Source organism: Cyprinus carpio, chromosome A8 (assembly GCF_018340385.1).
Source record: "Cyprinus carpio isolate SPL01 chromosome A8, ASM1834038v1, whole genome shotgun sequence".
Classification (NCBI taxonomy): domain Eukaryota; kingdom Metazoa; phylum Chordata; class Actinopteri; order Cypriniformes; family Cyprinidae; genus Cyprinus; species Cyprinus carpio.
This window is the reverse complement of record NC_056579.1, coordinates 13,062,354-13,083,522: the sequence shown is the minus strand read 5'-3', so window position 1 is coordinate 13,083,522 and position 21,169 is coordinate 13,062,354. Positions and strand designations below refer to the sequence as shown.

Here is a 21,169-nt window from a genome sequence, read left to right as displayed (position 1 = left end):
AGTGTGTGAGCATTTGGATGCATGTGTGTGTGGAATACAGCCCCAGTTTGAGTTTCAGTTGGCCAGATGCACTGCTTTATTTTCCTTTGTCTCTATAGGATCATGTGTTTAAAATCGACCCCTCTATGGTAGAAGATGGAAAAGGAAAGAGTCCATATGACCCACGCCACACATCAGCATCTGTTCTAATTGGTTAGCTGCCACTGTTCAGCTCTCTGTCTTAAAATTTAATGCTGTTACATCATGTCTAAACAGTAGCCATTTCTACATCATCATATAGGTGATGAGCTTTATGCAGGCGTGGCCACTGATTTAATGGGACGGGACTTTACAATCTTTCGCAGCATGGGACAAAGGCCCTCCATACGAACAGAACAGCATGATTCTCGCTGGCTCAATGGTGCGTATATGTATCTTAGACAATTTTTTATTTTCTTTTTTTTGCATAAAGTCTAAAAAATCAGGGTGATACAACTGTCCTGATATCATGAAAACTCATTAAAAGAACAAAATTCTTGAAAAGAAAACATTAAATTGTTATCTTTATCTTTATCTATTATTATTTGCAATATTATAAATGTTTAAAAGGCAAATTAACATCATGTGGTTTAACAAACATGCAGAAAATATATATATATATATTTCAGAAAGGATAAGCATATGGCGCATTAGATGGATCTTTGTTTTTTGGGTTTTTTTTTTTTTTGCTTGTTTGGTGTTTTGTATAACAACAATGAGCCCTATGATAATGCTATTTTTCAGAGCCCAAGTTTATAGCGGCAGTCGGTGTTCCAGAGAGTGAGAATCCTGATGATGATAAAGTCTTCTTCTTCTTCAGAGAAACTGCTGTAGAAGCTCAGGGATTTGGGAAGGTTACATATTCCCGGATTGGTCAGCTGTGCAGGGTTAGGAGCAGGATTTATCAGCGCTGTTTTATATGTGTTTATGCCTAATGGCCATTGGCTGCAGTTTATCATTTTGGCTTAAATTAATGTTTTTTTTATTTTTTGACAGAACGATATGGGAGGACAGCGCAGCCTAGTAAATAAGTGGACAACATTTCTAAAGGCTCGTCTTGTGTGTTCTGTACCAGGCAATGATGGCACTGAAACACATTTTGATGAACTTAGTAAGAACTCTCTCTCTCACACACACAGACACCAGGCTTAAATTATGCTGTTATAACTGACAGTTGCATTTCATTGCCGTCTGACCTTTGTCTGGACCTTTAGGGGATGTGTTCCTGCTGCAGACCCGTGACCGAAAGAACCCGCTGATCTACACCGTCTTTACCACCTCAAGGTCAGAGTTCATCAAAGGGTGTGGTTTAAAGGCTTAGCTCACCCCAAAAGGATAAATTCTGTAATTGTTTTTTAATCTTCATGTCGTTCCAAACCTGTATAACTATATTTCTTTTGTAGAACACAAAATTAAATATTTGGCTAAATGTCTTCTTTTTTTCTCCAAAGTCATTGGGGTCCAGTGTTGTTTTGGACCCTAGTGACTTTCATATAAACAAAAGCAATTCTTCAAAATAGCTCCTTTTTTGTTCCACAGAAGAAAGTAAGTCATATGAAAAGGCATGATGGCAGAATTTTCACTTCAATTAAAACAGTTCCCAGTTAAATTGGGATTTTCAATAAGAAAGGATAGGCCAAAATACTTGAACTCAGCATCTGTGACTATTTTATCTCCCTGTACTGTAATGTGTGTTTTTGTGTCTTACAGTAGCGTATTTCAAGGTTCTGCTGTGTGTCTCTACACCATGAATGACATTCGCCGGGCATTTTTAGGACCTTTTGCACATAAAGAGGGACCCAATTTTCAATGGATTCCATTCCAGGGTAAAGTGCCCTACCCACGGCCAGGCATGGTAAGAACAGTTTCCTCGTATCTCACATAGTTCAAACGTTTTTTTGGTGGAATCCATGATACATTTTTCTTAATGAACAGTAGTGTAAATGAATAGAAGCATCAATGCCATTTCAAAACAAGTTTGTGGGAATATACATTTGTTTGTGTGAATGTTAGAAAAGCAAGAGTAGATGAAGATTAGTCATTAACTGTTAATAGGTTTGGTCTTGCTGACCTGTGTAGACAGATCCGGATTCTACAGATATCTCTTTCTCTCTTCCTCAGTGTCCCAGTAAAACCTTCGGAGGTTTTGAGTCCACTAAAGGTTTCCCTGATAATGTAATCCAATTTGCAAGACACCATCCGTTAATGTTTAATCCAGTCACTCCACTGGGAGGCCGGCCGCTGTTTCTGCGCACTGGAATACCATACACCTTCACTCAGATTACTGTAGACCGGGTCAACGCAGCTGATGGACACTACGATGTAATGTTCATCGGCACAGGTAGAATACTGACTGAGTATTGGCGAAACTCTCTAGACTAAACTGTCTTTGCTGGTTGTGGCTCTAGTTAAAGCCTCTCTGTGTCTCTCTGCAGATATCGGCTCTGTGCTGAAGGTGATCTCTGTGCCCAAGGGAAGCTGGAGTAACACAGAGCTTCTGCTAGAGGAGCTTCAGCTCTTTAAGGTGAGAGGAGTGTGTATGTGTGTGTTTCTGTGTTTACATAAAACTGCAAAACTTTTTTTAAGTTAGTCTGTAGCAAATATGATTCACTTTACATTTAAATAAAATAGTCTAAAATTAAAATTAAACATCTGCAAAACCAGCTCTTGTGTTCTTGTTGCAGGATTCTTCATCTATTATCAGTATGGAGATTTCCTCTAAACGGGTGAGAATGTGTCTGTTTAAAAATAAAAAAAATTATATATATATATATATATATATATATATATATATATATATATATATATATATAGTTATATTTTAATATTTTAAACAGTATTACAGAAACACATGAAAGCAGCGTATTAGTGAATCACATGATTATTTTCTCTCTCTCACTACAGCAACAGCTGTATGTTGGCTCGGACACAGGTGTTGTCCAGGTGCCTCTGCACCGCTGCAGTATGTACGGTAAAGCTTGTGCCGAGTGCTGCCTGGCTCGAGATCCATACTGCGCCTGGGACGGACACACCTGCACACGCTACCTTCCAAACACAAAACGGTACAGCTTCAGTCATACTTGCCATTACATGGCTTTATTCATACACATGTACAATGGAGTCTAAAATTCTGTGACCACATAGAAAACCTGGGAAATTTTTACTGCTGGTCTCTGACTGTTGGGACCCCACTGCATTTCACAGTCAAACCTGAAGTATGTTATGCTAAGACTTTTGAATAGGTTTGTGTATATGTGTATTCATGTGTGTAGGAGGTTCCGGCGTCAGGATGTGAGGAATGGGGATCCTAATGCACTCTGCTCAGGAGGTAATACTGCAGTACCTCTGTCAGCCTCTTAGAGGAGCCATTTCTCTGTTCTCACTACCGCACAGTTATTCAGTAACAATGTGAATTTAAGCGGTGATTCTTAACTGGTGGGTCACACATCAGCTCACGAGTATCAGAGATAAAATCCACTACAATTCAAAAGTCTGGGTCAGATTTTTTAAAAAAAATCAGAAAAAAGACATTAAATTGATCAAAAGTGACAAAAATACTTTTAAATTAAAATTCTGTTTCAAATAAATGCTGTTATTTTGAAGTTTTTATGTATCAGAGAATCCTGACAAAAAGCTAAATGCAAAAGCCAACATAGGGTTGTATGACATCAAAAAAAAAAAAAAAAAGAAAAAAAAAACAAAACCCAAACAAAATCAAATTCAGCTTCAAAAACAAAAAAAAACAAAAATACTAAATATCATATAATATTTTGATGTATACTGTACATTCACTTAAAGCATTTAAAACTATTTTATTGTGTATTCTACAAAAAAAATTGTATGCACCTTTAATATTTTATATCTACAAAAAAAATTGCATGTACCTTTACCAGAATATTGCCATTATACACATTATTGAGTCTATGCAGTTCATAAATTTCAGTTTTCAGTCTAATATGAGTAACCAGATTGTCTAATGCCTTATCTAAATGTCTTATACATTGCGATGTTTTGCAGACCATCAGAAGCAGCGTGTTCTGGAGAAGAGGCTGTATGCTGTGGATGGAAGCAGCTCCTTCTTGGAATGCATCCCGAAATCATTACAGGCCCAGATTACATGGACCTATCAGAGGCACCCGGAAAACTCACGGGAGGAGGTGAGAGAGAGGAGAGAGGCAGGCTGGGGCAGATACTGTATGTGGGCTTATTATCAGAAAGACAGATATAGACAGCATTGATAAGAGATGATAAATGTGTATCTTTGTTTGAATTAATGACTTTCTCTCTCTCTCTCCTATCAGTGTGGTTATAACTGATACTTGATGCATTTAGTGTGTGTGTGTGTGTGTGTGTGTGTGTGTGTGTGTGTGTGTGTGTGTGTGTGTGTGTGTGTAATTTCAGGTTCGTTTAGATGACCGTGTTTTGCTGACTGAGCGAGGCCTGTTGCTAAGGCGAGCCGTGCGTAGAGACGGCGGTGTGTATCAGTGTCATGCAATGGAACATGGATTCACCCAGACCATCCTCGCGATCACGTTGGAGATTTTGCCTTTGGCTGGCTCCGCCCCTTCAGCTCCTATCCCTCGCAGCCCTGCCCATTCCCACGTCAATCATGGGCAGTCTACCAATCAAAAGCTGTGGTACAGGGACTTCATGCAGTTGGTGGATCACCCAAACTTAAACACGGTCGACCAGATCTGCGAGCAAGTTTGGTCACGCAAGCACAGTCTATCAGTGAAGGGTTCTCCAGATACAGCCAATGAGGCACCGGTTCATGACCCGCTGCACTCTAAAAAGTGGAAGCACCTGAAGGAAGTGAGGAAAGGGCGAAATCGCAGAACACATGATGGGAGACCTGCCCCCAGATCGCCGCGGAGCGCAGGAGAGTAGCGAGGGATGAGAGAATCTAGTGCCCCCATGACCCCAATCCCACTCCCGCCAGCATCTATTACTCCTGCAGATTCTCATTCATTGACTGTTTATCGCCTGTTCTGCTTCTTAATACCCACGTGACGACACCCACAATCAGTCTCTTTATCCAGAAACGCACGCTCCATCCAGTTCATCGCCCCCATGACCCCAATCCCACTCCCGCCAGCATCTATTACTCCTGATGTTTATCCAGAAACGCACGCTCCATCCAGTTCATCTAAATACTAACACAAACTCAAGAGGTCCTAAAATCCAAAAAATCCCTATGAATTGTAACAGGAAAAGATTTGATAGGAAATTGAGGACACAAAGACGTGCATGAACTGCATAAACACAGGCTCTTGTGGACAAACATTGAGTAAATACATGCATAATCTTGTTTTCATCTTGTTGTTTGTGCAACATGTGTTTTGTATATTAGATTCTTCTCTCACTTTGGCCCTGAAACAGAGACCTCACAGACCCTTGACTCTCCAAAACCAGATGAACATCATCACTCTTCTTTCACTGCTTGAAGACTTAAAACACAACATTTCAAGCAAACAAAAGGAGAAAAAACTTTTGCAGATTTGTGATCTGGTAAGGTTGTAGCTATTGTAAGAGTGTTTAAGTAGCCTAAATGTTTTTTCATGTGACGGTAATTATATACCTTGCAAGCCTAAAGAGGATACTGAGCTTTACATTTCTGACGGTTCTGTAAAGTAACAAAGATGAACTATTTTATGTTACTAAGTTATGTTTCAAGTGTTCTGATTATGTGTTGAATGAGGCGGAGTTGGACACAGCATTAATGTACAGGGGCATTATGGGTAATATGGTCTGAGACCTGGTGAGGAAATATACAGAGAAACCGTTTTAGATTAGACACTTTTAGGTCTAAATTTACAACTAACCTCTTGAATAAAAAAAAATAAAAAAAATCAGAATAGTTATGCATATGTGTCTGTGTAAGAAAGATTTTCCTGCTTTTTATACAGCTCTACCATATACAGTATGTTAACCATTTAAAAAAAATGAGCCTTCTGTGAGCATCATATACTGGAAGACCACGGCTAATGTATTATGTTTGCAAGTACATAATGGATTAAATCAGAAAACAGAAGAAACAAGAAAAAGTACCTGAGAAAAATGTCTTAAACTCTCACTCTGACAATTCAAATGAATATTTAATATAACACATTTCAAGAGTATAGTCAATTTTTCATTGACTCATTCTGTCTTTTGAAAATAGCGCAAAAGCCATATGGGAGCGAGTCAGAAAAATTCTATAAATTTACCATGGTAACACAGTGTTTATAAAAATACCATAGTTAGGCTCATATGTACATATATGCATATATGTATAACCTGTACATTTCTATGGTTAGGCTACTTTAATCATGGTTCCTACTTTAAAACTGCTAACTTATCCACCACCACGGCTCGCGCTGTGTCGGTGTGAGGGCCCTCTTCTGGTGTCTGTGAGTATTTGTGGTTTCTGCTGTGTCGAAGATGAGAGAAACGTGGCATTGTAAAATAATCAATTCTGATTCATTTTTAAATGGATGTAAGAATGTTTTGAGCGGAACTTTATTATCATGTGGTAGTATTTATATCCGTTTTCTAAAAGTTGTACTCGTTTTTATATACATTGCTAAATAAACTAATCTAAACTTGCAATTTCCAATAAAAACTGTCCTGCAAGATTATCTGGTGTTTTCAACATATATTTATGGCTCGATAAGCTGATGTGTTGTGGCGGTTTGTGATAAAACTGACCTAGCCTACATGTGTAATGTCCATTTTGATAGAGGAGAATATCAGAACGTCCTTGTGTGTATATTTTGAAATCCTTTCCCTTCTTTTGAATACGTATTTAAAGACCTAACCTAACACAATTCGAAAGTAACTATTTGGGTCATGTAAAAGACTATTCAAACAGCATTTCAAACTCATCTGATTTTCTTTTCCTGTGTGTAAGAAAAGAGCGGGGGTGGGGTGTCTCAGTCTGAGAGAGGCTTTATGTGTTTGTGCCATTAAATATTAGGAATTCTGTACATTGGGGGAAAGTGTGAGTTGCATTTTGTGGACAAGTCAAAAAAAGGCCAAAGTTGACGTGAACACTGTATTATTCCCTGAGTATTTTCTCTGTGGATTGTTGCATCAGACTGTAAATTATTAACACAATAAAACATGCATTTACTTAGAATAACTCAGTTTAATTTTTGATAGCGCAAGAGTGAGTATTTAAGAGAAAAAAAACCCTGTTCTTTATGCAGTAGCGCGATCTCACCACTCGAGCGCGCTACTGTGCATGCTGTGTTTCACACTTATGCTTTTAACAGAATATTTCATAGGGTACGATTATTTGTAAGGTAAAAAAACAAAAATAAAAATAGAATTTTAAAAGTAATTTATTTTAAAAAAAAATTTAGCAAAAATTAAATAACCGAGTAAAGGAAATGTGTTGAGCATCACATTATTGGCCAAAAAAATAAATAAAACGCAGTGACATAATTATTAAACTCTTTCTATTTATTTATTTATTTATTTTTATTTTTTGTAGTTGTATTTTTGAATATGCTTATAAAGACAATATAAACATGACCACTTGCTACACATTTTCCATTCTGTCTACTAACTGGTAATGTCTCTTTCTGTGATAGCTGTTAAGATTAATGATGCCAGTTAGTGCTAATTAACCCTTCATTGGATTTCTTAACCTCTTAGATTTTCATTAGAGCTGTTGACTTAAAAACACAGGGTCGACAGATCGTCTCACTGACTCACCTATAAATTCTTGCACTTATATTCATTCTGTTTCTTTTCTGTCTTTCTTTCGCTCTCTCACTCAGACAGAACAGGAGAGTTTAGAGAGGAGGCTGACAAAACAAACCCAAACCATGACGTCGGAAGAAAAGATACGAGATTAGCGCAGAGAGATGAATTTGTAGTTACAAGTGGCATAGAAAAACACACCTCCCTGAACAAGGAAAATGAGTTAAGACTTAATTGGGCTTCAGAAAATATTATATTTGTAGATCTTATTACAAGGGCTGTGGGAAAAAGAAAGAAAATGTGTATGTGGGGTTGAAACTGATCTAAACTGTTTGTAATGAGGCCCCTTGATAATGATTGAGTGAACTTGGTCTCTCCGTTCCTACTTTGGCAGTCTGCATTATTCTGTAAATGACTGAATGTTTATTTTTACACAGCTGTGCTGCTCAGTATAGTGTTATACAGGCGTGGAAACACTGGTATGTCCGACTGGACCTTGATGGTGTTTGTCCATGTTTCAAAACAGGAAGTGGGTCATTGGTGTGCGTCAGTGATGATCAGTGATCTTGCAGCTGCTGTGTTTCACCGTTTACAACAGTCTTCACTGAACAACTGTTTGCAAACCTTTCTCGAGTTCAGTGCACTTCAGGTAAATGTGAGGCTGTGATGGAACAGGAGAGAGAGTTAGGCAGACTTGGGATGAGGTGACTCCCTAAATTTAAAGGTTTTTATGTTGTTCAGTGGAAAAAACCTAAATTAATTAACTTTATGAAAATTCACAACTGAGTTCTCTGTGGTACTCGTAAGCAGAACTTGCTACAATGCTGGAGTTCCCAGTATGTACTTGGCGGTTATGCTATGAGTGTATCTATTATTTGTATTTAAGCTTGTTTCTGCCACAGGATAAAAAAAAAAAAAAAAAAAAAAAACAGTAATTGTGACTTTAACTTGCAATTCTGTTTAAATCTCAGAATTCAAAACTTTTCCTTGTAATTCTAAGAAAACTTTAAGCTGTAAACTCAGAATTGCACGATTTTAACTCAGAATTATGAGATAAACTCTCAATTGTGATTAAAAAGGTCAGAATTTTGAAATATAAACTTGCAAAGGCAGAATTGTGAGTTTTGTGATTACATTTTCCCCCATGGCAGAGCCAAAAAAATAAAATAAAAAATTCAGAGGGGAATAAAGTTCAAATTGTTAGATGCAAATTCAAAACAGACTTTTCTCTCACAGAATTTGATCAGAAGTTTAAATCTCACAATTACCTTTTTTATGCTTTCCATAAATCAGCCTAATGTAATATAGACAATGGATGTAGTTATTACTGTCCTTTGGTGTGCAAGCCTCTCACATTTATTCACTTCCTGATCTATTACATACACATTGCTGTTAAAGTACTCAGTAGAAAGAGACAAAAAGAGGTAGTGGTTTTCTCCCTTCCTTTAAAAGTTGAAAGAATCCTGAAAGGTTATTGTAACAATAAACTGGCTCATTCGAACACATAAAATATTCACTTTATGCTATGGCCAAAGTGAAATAATTCCTATGCAGCCAAACACCAGTGGTTCCACTCAAAATGAAGCAGAAAGTCAAAATGAAAGCAGAAAGTGAAAATACATTGACACAAACTAAATTTTTATGAATTTGGACAGAAATGTGTATGATGTTTACAAAAATGCTGTCATGATTTTTGTAATTTAAGACGTCACTAAAATAATAATAATGAAAATAATTACTTTTCAGAATTCCAGAAGGTATAAATGCAGAATGTTCCACTCTCTTTTACCAGTGAATTTTCTTAAATAATAAAGACAATAAAATAATTTGAAAAAATAGCATAACTCAAAAAAACAGGCTTCCTCATATGTGCAGGAATCCCGAGACTATCCATCTAAAAATTTTATAATATTTTTTTTTTTTTTTTGGTTCCTTTTAATGCTTTGTTCTTATTTTAAATAGATTTAAGTCATCTTGGGCCCCCTTGGAAGTTTGCTAATGCCCCCCACAGTGCTCCCCTCCCCCCTTATAGAAAAACACACCCCTTCTATATAGTAGGTTGCCACAAAATAGCTAATAATGTTTTTGGAATAATTCATGTCTTGCACCAACGGTAAGGTGAGTTATATGACAAAGTTTACTACTTCAGGTCAGGGGTCTTACACAAATATCAATAGAAACAGTAATGTTTGACTTAGCAATTAGCTTTTTAACACTGAGAGCAAAACCATGACACAATTTGACCGTTATATGATGCAACCGTATCCACCTGCTAACTACATCACATATAAACGCACATTAGAGTCTCATTTAGCTGGTGTTTCGGTTCTGATTTTTATAGCTCTTTTACTGTTCTCTGTTCTCCAGCAGCGATATATATATCACAGCACAGGCGCTTGTTCTTAATGTCGAGCCTCGTACTGACTAATGTCACTAACGTATGACCTCACTTGAATGGAGTCATTTATAAATTAAGCACTGACAAAGACAATCTCAGGAGAAAAAGACCTTTTCAGTTTAGCATGATAAACCACCACATGTTGGAAAACATAAAAGGAACATCTGTAATGCTGAACGGTCACACCCAACCCCTGTGTGCCTCTAAGAGGGGGTCTCTCTGAGCTGACCTAATCGCTTTCCAAGGACGTGATGTGAAACACAAACCCATAAAACTCTCTGTAAAACGTTTTTATTTATGTATCACTGAACCAAACACAGGTCGGAGTTTACAGAGAAAATGAGCTAAAATCTATACAACCAATTTAAAGACAGTGAAAAAGAGGAATTGTGCTGTTGATAAAATCTATACAACCAATTTAAAGACAGTGAAAAAGAGGAATTGTGCTGTTGATGTTATTGGAGGTACAGAACTCCTTTCAGATTATTGTTTTAATACTGTATTAAAAAAACAAAAAACTAATGACACATGCAGTTTAAATCAGAGCAGTGCTGCTGTACCCATTCACAAAAAGCAGTTTCAGTGCAACTAGTCTATGCAGTCAGTCATGTCAGGGCATTGAACAGAAAATTATAAGTGAGCTTGTTTCTTTTGGTCGATTTGCTCGAGTGGTTTGCAATTTTTTCCCTGAAGTTCTGAAAAGACACTGGAGAAAGTTTTCAGCCAAACGGTTGCTCTCCAGGAAAGATTTGTAGAAACAAAGCAGTATTTTTTCCAGACCTTTCTAACTATAAATAAATAAATGGTTCAAGTGATGCAGGAGTTTTTAGTCTAGGTGTAGAAAGAAACAAGTAAAATAGAGTAAATGAACAGCGAGACGGGACAGATATTCGTATCAAGGCTACTGCAGCTGCTGAACAGCGTTTTCTAGAATAAATAGTAAAACATCAGCTGTCTAGTTTTAAATTAAAGTTTACTATATGATTAAAACTTTTGATAATACTTTATAATAAGGTTCAGTTTGTGAGTGATGTACAGTCAGACAGTCGTCGTGGCAAGATTACACAGTTTTTCACCAAAGAAATAAATAAGTGCACATGACAATTTTTACAGCATTTATTAGTTTAGGTTATTGTTAATTTATAAATATACTATTGTTTATTGATAATTCACATTAATAATAAATTAATGTTATTTTATACTATGTTAAAAAAGCTTATAATATTTTTTTTAAACAAAGATAAATTTTAAACCATGATAAATGCTGTAAAATTCATTATTTAAAGTTAGCTAATGCATTAACTAATAAATCGGACCTTACTATAAAGTGTTACCAAAACTTTACCTCGCAAAAATTGAAAAGAAAACAAACCCTGTACAAAGTTCTAAAGCTCATGATTGCGATGTGGTGTTCCAAGATGATTAAGAACAAAGTCAGTTCTGTTGAAGTCTCAACGGTCGTCAACATATGATTCAGTTACTAGAAAATAGTCTAATTAGTCCAAACTTTTATTTCTTTCCAGCTTAATGTACTGGCAAGCTGAGTTTTGTTGAATGCTGCCATAGTTCTCAGTTGAGGAAAAGTCTCTGAGTATTACACTCAGCTGTATCACAGCCAGATGTATCTTAAATGAATGTATGTTTTTTGGCACCTGTTATAGCAGGGGCAGCGCTCCAATCTACTAGTTCCCTTTGTTCCAGTAAAAAGGTTTTGCAGCTGCTGAGTTCTTAAGTGTGACGTATAACATCAGCCATGGTCTACTGTAAGATGATGAGGGCCGGCTGCCATGGTCACAGGAACTTTTGGAAAGGACACTCAAGAATGTCCTAATTAACACAGAGAGATCTTGGATTGTTAGAGACAAAACCTATAATATTTTACATCACCACAAACAAAAACAAGTATGTTTATGTGTGTGTGTTTGAGAGAGCATCTAAAAAACACGTCCACTTTCCATTGGAAGTCCATATTGCTTCATGTGGTTCTGTATTTTACTCTTGTGAGTGGAGGTCCCGTGGAGAGCGGATTCGGGATTCTCCTGTGCTCTTTTGGACTCGTGCTCTCCGCCCAGAGTCCTGCGCTTGCCGATATTTGTCCATCATGCTTTTGTGTTTGCGTCTCAGCTTCTCATTACACCAAACACGTTCACAGTACTGCTCTACCTGCGGCAGGTTTGAAGGACCAATCAGCTGCAAGACGTCCTTGAACCACGTCTTGGCTGGGCCACGATTGGTAGAGGCTGTGTTGGCAGGGCACGGCGACCATACTTTATATTTGCTGTCACGTGACAGGAGGTCCGAAAGGGTGTCGGTTTGTAAGACGTCCAACCAGAAGCGTGAGAGGGTTTGTGTGAACCCGTGTTCCCGAGATCGACACACATATTTGCCTTTGTCCTGACGGAGCACACGGCGGAACAACAAACCATCGTCTGTCTTAGTGATACGTTCATCCAGTACCACTAACAGAGGAAAAGAGAAATTAGTGGAATTTGAAAAATAAAACGGTCTCTATCTCAAATAAAACAAACAAACTTAAAATAATATGTTTCATAATCAAACAAAATGGGATATTCCAACGAAGAGTGCAAACTTTACTTTTCTTTTCAGTGACTTTACAACAACTGCTCCCAAGATTATTTTCAGTGATATCTGAAAGTGTCTTAGAGAACTATGGACATGTTCCAAGTTTTCCAGCCAGAACGTATCCACATTTTAAACAGAACTGATATATTTTTAATAATTAAATCAACAAAACACCTCCTCTTTGTAGTCATCTCTCTGAATGTGCCATGTGACAGTGGCCTGTGGCGATCGAGGGATGCACTCCAGGAAGGTGCTGTTGTTCTCAGTGCCGTAAACGAGCCGTTCTTCAGTCAGCTCCAGGTCCTCCACCACAGAGAAACACATGATGGTTTATACAGACACTTTTATAGACTCACACAACATGGTTCATTGTAAGGTCAGTCCAGGACTATAAGTGTGCACATACATATATAATCGCTTTTCATCACCAACATTCTAATCTTTGGCATGCAATCACTCAAGCACTCATCACTCACACCTCTTTTGTTCTTTCCTCTCATTCTCTCTTTTCTGTGATGAGAGATAGAGAGTGATCTGCCTGTTCATCTATCACTCTATCAGTTCCTGTATTTCACACCGAACAGAGTGTTTGTCCCAGTGGAGTGAGACTGCCCTTCAAACCCTATTAATCTTCCTAACAGACGAGCTCAAAGGTTTACTGATGTTTCTAATGCTAATGATTAAATAATTTAACTTCAAATCTCTGAAGGAATTGCTCTTCTCCTGCACTTTCACATCAGTGAGCTCTTTGACATGTAAATGCAGTTGAAGTTCTGAGAGGAGGCCGCTGGTGTATTGACATTCACAGAGCATGACTGAACTCACTTAAGAAGGCTATCATTTTTTTTTTCATTCTTTCTTACCGCTGAGGTTTTGGTCCATGCACTGCAGTGCTGGGTTTGCATGTTTGATGTCCTGTCTTCGGTAACGCCGTTTTGTGTTTGGCAGGTAGCGTGTGCAGGTGCGTCCGTCCCAGGCACAGTATGGATCTCGAGCTAGGCAGCACTCGGCACAAGCTTTACCGTACATACTGCAGCGGTGCAGAGGCACCTGGACAACACCTGTCTGTGAACCCACGAACAGAGTTTGCTGGAAGAGAGAGAGAAATAACCGTTTTGGTTCCATTTTCCACTGTTCGCTTGAGCAAAACAGAGATAGTTCACCCAAAAAACTAAATTCTTCATTATTTAGTCAAACAGCATATCATTCCAAACACCTTTACACAAAAGGAGATGCTTAGGAGAATGCCATGGCTGCTCTTTTCCATATAAAAGTGAATGAGGACTGGTGTTGTCAAGTTCTAAAAAGGCTAAAAAAGCACTATAAAAGTGGACAATATGACCAAAATTTGTCATTTTTTAATACAAATTTAAGAAAAACAAATCAACCATTTGAATGAGGAACTAAGTGTGAATCCCTTGTTTGAATTCCATTCAAAAACTTCATGAGTTTGGAATGATTTGTATGTAACTAAATGATGTAAATGCCATTCACCCTTCAAGAACTTATACATCCAGAGTGAGAAAAGGGCTCAGAAAATCACTCTGGATCCCTCACACCCAAGTTTACCCCATCTTTGAATCTTGCCATCTGGCCGGCGCTTCAGAGCCGCAAATACCAGGACAGTCAGTATCTACCTCAACCCCACTTATACAATATGATCCTAGTACATCCCTGCATAAAGATGCACAATTGTTTATACACTTATTTATCTGCAAAGGGTTTTTATTTTTTATTTTTTTTGACTGTGTGTTGTTGTCTTTTGTGTACTGGAAGCTGACGCTTGTATGCGCAAGCATACTTGGCAATTTTGTGTGAACTGACGCTATAACTCCTGTGGCTCCAGGAATATAAATTAACTAATTAAACATTATTAACTAATCAGATATAAATTACCCACAGGACTGTCTATGAAGTAAGTATACTGTCTGTTTGGTTTGGATATAAAGTACCTGCTTCATGATGAGTAACTAAGCAGCTGGTTGTTTTTCATGAATGTTTTATTGAGTCCCATTTCTCTGCACGCAGTAAAAGCCTCATTGGGAATTTTGTGGGAAATGATTTTATGGTGCTGCTTATGTTGCTAAGCTTATATTAATTTGCTGGAACAATATAGTGAGAGTGCATGAAACATGAGCATACCCTTTTCACAGAAATGTCCATGGAGGTTATGGGAGTGGGTACCTGCAGAGATAAATATCATGAGAAACAGAACTTAAGTTATGCGTCCATACACATATACACTAATGTTAAAAAGTTTGTGGCCAGTAAGATTTTTTGTGACAGTAAATTCTTTTATAATGTTGCAAAAGAATGCTACTGCAAATAAATGCTGTTCTTTTGAAATTTTATCAAAGAATCTTGAAGAAAAAAAAAAAATAAGAATCACAATTTCACAAAAAATATTAAGCAGCACAACTGTTTCAACATTAATAATAACAAGAAATGTTTCTTGAGCAGGGGTGGCGCTATGATATAATTGATGAAAATTCAGCTATTCTCATGAACAGACAAATAAATGCACACATCATTACACACACACTTTTGAGCTCACAGACCTTGAACACCTGCATTTCCTCCAGTGTAATCTCCTCGTTGGCGAGAGAGTTACTGTTTCCAAGTACGATAACCTTTAGCACAGTCCCAACATCTGAAGAGGTCAAAGGTTACAGTTATTCAATCAGTCACCCAGGGTTATAAACATACTTGAGTGTTAACTGAAGTGATGACAATCTGTCTTACCAGTGCCGATGAACATGACATCATAGTATCCGTCCTCGGCCTGTGTGCGGTCTACAGTGATGTGTGTGAGCCTGTATGGGGCGCCGGTGCGGAGCAGCAGTGGTTGCCGTTGTGATGGGTAAATGGGACGCCACATTAGTGGGTGTGTTCGAGCAAATTGCAGAACAGCATCTGGAAACTCCAGTGTGCTACGGAAGGCACGACCAGGCTGAGCCGTGATCTTACTAGGGCACACTCCTGGTCTCGGGTAAGGGACTCGTCCTTCATAAGGTCCCCACTGATAGTCCGGCCTTTCTTTATGAGCAAATGGCCCATTAAATGCTTCACGGATATCAGCCATACTATACACACACACGGCATACCCCTGAAACACATTACTAGAGAGAGAAAATATTCTGTTAAACTCAAATACCCCTTATTCATGAAACAGTTCACCCAAAAATGAAAATTTGCTGAAAATGTACTCGTCCTCAGGCCATCCAAGATGTTGATCAGTGTGTTTCAATATCGGGAACAGATCTTGAGAAATTTAGCATTACATCACTTGCTCACCAATGGATCATCTGCAGTGAATGGGTGCCGTCAGAATGAGAGTTTAAACAGCTGATAAATGCATCGCACTAATCTGATGAAGAAACAAACCTAGCCTGAGGATGAGTACATTTTCATTTTTGGGTGAACTATTCTTTTAAAAATGACAAGGCAATGCAAGTTTAATTATACATTTCATACACAATGGCAATTTAAAGTGCTTCACAATAGCATAATGAAGGAAGAGAGGAAAAAAAAATAAATAAATAAATAAAATGCAAAAACTCCAAATAAAAAAAAATTAAGAACATTAAAATAATAAATAAGGCATAAAAAATTTAAGTTTAATCTAAAACCGATTAAAACAAAAGACAAAGTATATATATATATATACTAAGACAAACTGAATGAGATAATAGCGTGCAATTGATATGAGCTGAAGCACTGCACAGTGCTTTGCAGAGGGAATGCACAGATCAACAGATGTGCTTTCAGCCAAATTTGAGACAGACCTGATGGTGCTGAATATTGCATAGATCTCTGGATTGGTTTCATCTTTGGTCCTTAACAGAAACACATCCTCTGCAAGACAAACACACACAGTCAAAGATCACACAAGGGGCATTTAGAGATCAAAACAATCTCAAGTTTATATAACACTGTACATAAAAAGGCGTGTGTGTGTGTTTACTGTCTCACCCAGCTGGTGAAAGTGTGTTTGGATGCCATGAGGTCCAGGAACAGAACACACCAGTCGGGCTTTAATAAATGTGCTCCACTTATTCACCAGAACCCTCTGCCCACCCACATCATTCTGAAACCACATAAACAATAAATCATGAAGCGTTGAATTCACTTCTGGACAACGGATCTGCAAAAAGTCAAATCCCAGTATCATTTACCCCCAGACCACACACAATGAATGCTGGGTAAAACGAACTATCCCTGCGTCTCAATTTGTATACTATCCATCCTAAGTAGTATGCAATATTAGAATTAGTGCATTCCAAATCATAGTGCATTGAAACTAGTATACAAAAAGTGCCACAGTACATGTTTCCCACAATCCCTAGTACAACGGAGTTTGTGACAGTTCTCATTGTTCCCATGGGAACAAGAATGGTTCAATATCACAAAATATCTCAGGGCAGCGGCAGTTATGGAGATTATGGCACCATAAGGGAAATTCTGTAACAGATTCCCAAAAAGCAATGCAGCTGGATTTACCATGTCGAAGAAACAAGGGTGGCATAAAGGATCCTAAATCTGTGTAATCAGCATATGTGGAGATAATCCCCTTCTCTGCAGTGTAAGAGAGTGTGTGTGTGATTTGGGAATGTGCTGAAGTTGAACAATGAATGAACAGAAGTCAAAGTGACAGTAATGTGCGATTGACCCTGGCTCTTTGAACACTGACCTCTGAATGACAGAGGGAGATTTGTACTGCTCCACTTACTCTACAGAGCCTTGTGTATTAGTGTGTGTATGTGTGTGTATGTGAACTGGGCTAATCGGTGAGTGTATGTGTGTGATTCAGAGGCATGCAAACCATCCAGCAGCTGTGCACATTTGGTTGAAAAAGGGCAGAAGCATTCCAGTATACTGGCCTACTTCTGCCTGGATGTACTGTATGTATGTGGTATTTGTTGTAGTTTGTCTCACCACACACAATCGTCCAATGTGTGTGTGTATGGCTCCTTCATCATCTCGCTCTGCAGTCTCTGTTGCTCTTTCAGTGAAGAAGAAATAAATTTTATCGTCATCTCTGTCCGCACTGTCAGGAATGAGGTGGGCCGCAATAAACCTGGGCTCTGTACATGCACAAACACACAGATACACACTATTATAATGCACATCTGATTGTGATTGTTGGAAGTTTGTAGTCTATCAATTCAATTTGACTAATGATTTTGAGAAATCATCAATTCCATCAATAATGAGCACTTTTGTCCCAGGATTTAAAATGTGGAAATTCATTATAAAACAAAACAAATTATGTTTTAATTATCAATAAAGAGTAAATAACTATTGCAACATTTATAGTATAAAAATGACATGAATTTTACACAAATTATAAATGATACTAAAATTGCTAATTTTTTTTGTATTATTTATATATTAATATCTTGAATCACCTTTTATTTTTATTCTAGTTTTTATTTTAATTTTAGGCCAAGTTATAGTTATTTTGTTATGTGCTTTTGCCATTTTCATTTTTTTATATTTCTAATATCTAAAAGAAACAATAATTATCTAACATCTAAAAGCATTTTTTAGCTTTAATTTACCTTTAACTTTTGTATTTGAGTTTTTATTTCAGTTAGTTGGAAAGGCAACATTTTTAATTTTTGTTTAAGTTTTTATTTTTAAGTTTTTAATTTCAATTAACAAAAATATTTTTTTCAAGTTTTAGTTTAAGTTAACAATAATAGCTGATTTAAACAGTTTTGCTACGTATAAAATGTATTAATGTCACCAACCTTTCTACCATAAAATGTTATAAAACACATAAGAAATAAGACTGAAAATGTTTATTAATATCAAAATTAAGTAACTTTGTACCATGTAGGATTCTCTGATCCATCTCTGTTCTCATTGGCGAGCGAGTCCCTAAACCTCTCAAAATCACAGAGTCTCTCCCCAAAAAATCTGCAGTCAGACCAGTGTACAGCTCTCCACCTGAGAGAGAGAGAGAGAGAGAGAGAGAGGGGGTATTGGAGGTCAGTGCAGAGAACTCAATCTCTTACATGAGAGGAAGTAAAAGTAAACAATTTTATGCAAAAAGCCCCATTGTACAATTTTTCATTAAATCATGTTATCGGCTTGAAAACACACTCTCACACATCTTCTGTATAAATCAGGTGAGACCTAATATACAGTCAAAAGTCTTTCAAAGTCACACACACTTCATCATCTAAAATGAGATCATACCATTTTACTGGATTTTTTTTTATTTTTATAATGAAACCTTGTTTAACTCATGTGTACAGTGTATCAGTATCTATGAGTTCACTAACATGCAATCTTAAAAATCTGTCCTGAAAAATATTGCATCTGGCAAAATGTCCAGCGAGGGGAGCCAAGATTGTTCAGTGTTGTAAAGACACACATACACACTGGGAGATGTGTCTGTGCCCCAGAAGACTGTAACACACCCATGAACATACATACAGAAGACCCCCACAACACTAAACCTGGACTGAAGAACACCTCAAATTTCTCCCATCAGAGCAGTCAATCTACAACAGGCAATAATCTTAGTGAAAACTGACAAGCAGAAACCTCCACCCAACACACACAAGAGCCAAAACACACACACACACACACACACAAACGTGCTCAGACATACTTATGAACACACAACACAAGCATGCAGCGGCATGAACATTGATGCTGAAACTTAACACACTGAAATGTACCTGTGAAGGTGCTTGCAAAGGGTAGTTTGGGGTCATGGGGACATTTCCCCCTCCCATTCTGTACCGTGGTGCGATCCAAACTGAACACATGCTGCCAACAAGAAGTCAGAAGATTCACATCAATTTAACAACTCAAAAATAAACTTAAGCTCACAAATGTCTGAATTTCTTTTGCTTGTGAAGAAATATATTATTTATTTTTACAATACTGGGATATACTATTAATCATGTTCAGTTTGGGGTATTAGAGACCCCAAGGCCCACTAAATATTTCTAAAGATATATTTATTATTGTAGCTCAGTTTAATACTTCCTGACTTTTTACTCACCTTAACTGATTATAATCAAAACGAATAGCTTAAAAATGTCACAATACATTAGTTTGGGATCTTAGAGACCACGGGTATAAATATGTGAAGTCTGAAATGCAAACATTTTCTGATGTACACTACTGTGCGACGGTTTGTGATCTGGAAGATTTTTTTTGAAAGATGCTGACTAGGCTGCATTTATTTTTCCAAAAACACATTAGAAACATGAATATTGTGGATTATTATTGCAGTTCGTATTGTAATAATTTAAAATGTAATTCATTATTGTTATGACAAAGCTGAATTTTCAGCAGTCATTAGTTGAGTCTTCAGTGTCGCATGGTCATTCAGAAATCATTCTAATATGCTGATTTGGTACTCAAGAAGTATTTCTTATTATTATCAATGTTGAAAACAGTTGTGCTGTTATATTTTTGTGAAAACCATCATACTTTTTCAGAATTATCTGATGAATAGAAAGTAAAAAAAAAATTAAAAAAAACACCATTTACTTGAAAAGTAATTTATTGTAACAATAAGTCTTTGCTGTAAATTCAGCTCAATTTAAAGTATTGATTGCTTACTGACCCCAAACTTTTGATTTGGTAGTCTCTACCAGTTTATTGGGATTTGCTCATTGTAATTTGCATCAAAGTGACCCCAAACAGGAAAAACAGTGTTGGGGTTTAACTAACTAAAATTAACAACACTACTAACTTTTACTTGCTACAATTATCAGTAGCATCAATGTACTTCAACTGGTTTTATAATAGTGTAGCTCTTTAAGTAATGAACTGCTTTTTCCAACAAGTACCAGAGTAGCATTACACAACACTACATCATTGTTTTTCTTGTCACGGTCTATTATACACATAGCTTTACAGCCAGAGCTGAGGCAATGACTGTGCTCTCATGCACAATCCCTTTTCTCTTGGTTCAGAACATTTTAGTGAAATTGTTTGTACGGGTTTACATTTAACCAGTTCAAATAAATGATCCACTGATTCCTTTAGTTAACTAGTGTTATTGGTTGTATTTATCATCAACGTATCTGGTAACCAAACAGTTGCTGGTAGCAATTGACTAACATCGTTTTTTCTTCTCCTTTTATATTCAACAGAAGAAAAAAACTCATACAGGTTTGGAACAACATGAGGGTGAGTAAGTGATTACATTTTTGTTTCATTTTTGGGTGAACTATCCCTTTACGTAGCATCGTCTGACTTCTAAATCTAAAATCTAATCTAAAATGTAATTATAGTAGTGCAGTAGTTTTTCCTGTCATTGATGTCAGACACTCTATGGGTGTGTCCAGTGGTGCCAAAGACAGAGTAAACCTCCGGTGCCAGTTAAGTTTCACAATGTAGTATTGTCAGACATCTGTGGCGCCCAGTGTGGTGACACACCGGTCAAAACACCTCAAAGGAAGTAAAGAGCAGCTCTCCAATGCCACAATAGACATTCTATTCAGAACAGAGATA

At 37.2% G+C, this 21,169-nt stretch overlaps 2 protein-coding genes across 3 annotated transcripts in view; one reads left to right on the top strand and one right to left on the bottom strand.

The window, feature by feature from the left end:
- LOC109095381 (semaphorin-3B-like) overlaps nt 1-10,541 on the top strand; it is a 33,327-nt gene extending 22,786 nt beyond the window's left edge. The window contains exons 6-20 of the mRNA XM_042762339.1: nt 99-192; nt 281-400; nt 763-905; nt 1,015-1,129; nt 1,233-1,302; nt 1,729-1,873; nt 2,140-2,359; nt 2,454-2,542; nt 2,703-2,744; nt 2,923-3,080; nt 3,291-3,346; nt 4,036-4,175; nt 4,420-4,919; nt 6,366-6,368; nt 10,529-10,541. Coding sequence (XP_042618273.1) covers nt 99-192; nt 281-400; nt 763-905; nt 1,015-1,129; nt 1,233-1,302; nt 1,729-1,873; nt 2,140-2,359; nt 2,454-2,542; nt 2,703-2,744; nt 2,923-3,080; nt 3,291-3,346; nt 4,036-4,175; nt 4,420-4,905 — 1,878 coding nt within the window. The 3' untranslated portion in view covers nt 4,906-4,919; nt 6,366-6,368; nt 10,529-10,541. The remainder of the gene's footprint in view (nt 1-98; nt 193-280; nt 401-762; nt 906-1,014; nt 1,130-1,232; nt 1,303-1,728; nt 1,874-2,139; nt 2,360-2,453; nt 2,543-2,702; nt 2,745-2,922; nt 3,081-3,290; nt 3,347-4,035; nt 4,176-4,419; nt 4,920-6,365; nt 6,369-10,528) is intronic.
- Nucleotides 10,542-11,342: 801 nt separating this feature from the next.
- Nucleotides 11,343-21,169, bottom strand: part of LOC109095382 (semaphorin-3G-like) — a 28,321-nt gene continuing 18,494 nt past the window's right edge. For both annotated transcript variants that reach the window (XM_042762338.1, XM_042762337.1), the window contains exons 5-15: nt 19,378-19,468; nt 18,521-18,637; nt 17,621-17,769; nt 16,658-16,772; nt 16,471-16,540; nt 15,428-15,804; nt 15,244-15,335; nt 14,828-14,869; nt 13,549-13,774; nt 12,860-12,993; nt 11,343-12,562 (exon numbers count right to left, since the gene is read on the bottom strand). In XM_042762338.1, the coding sequence (XP_042618272.1) occupies nt 12,095-12,562; nt 12,860-12,993; nt 13,549-13,774; nt 14,828-14,869; nt 15,244-15,335; nt 15,428-15,804; nt 16,471-16,540; nt 16,658-16,772; nt 17,621-17,769; nt 18,521-18,637; nt 19,378-19,468 (1,881 nt within the window). In that variant the 3' untranslated portion in view covers nt 11,343-12,094. The remainder of the gene's footprint in view (nt 12,563-12,859; nt 12,994-13,548; nt 13,775-14,827; nt 14,870-15,243; nt 15,336-15,427; nt 15,805-16,470; nt 16,541-16,657; nt 16,773-17,620; nt 17,770-18,520; nt 18,638-19,377; nt 19,469-21,169) is intronic.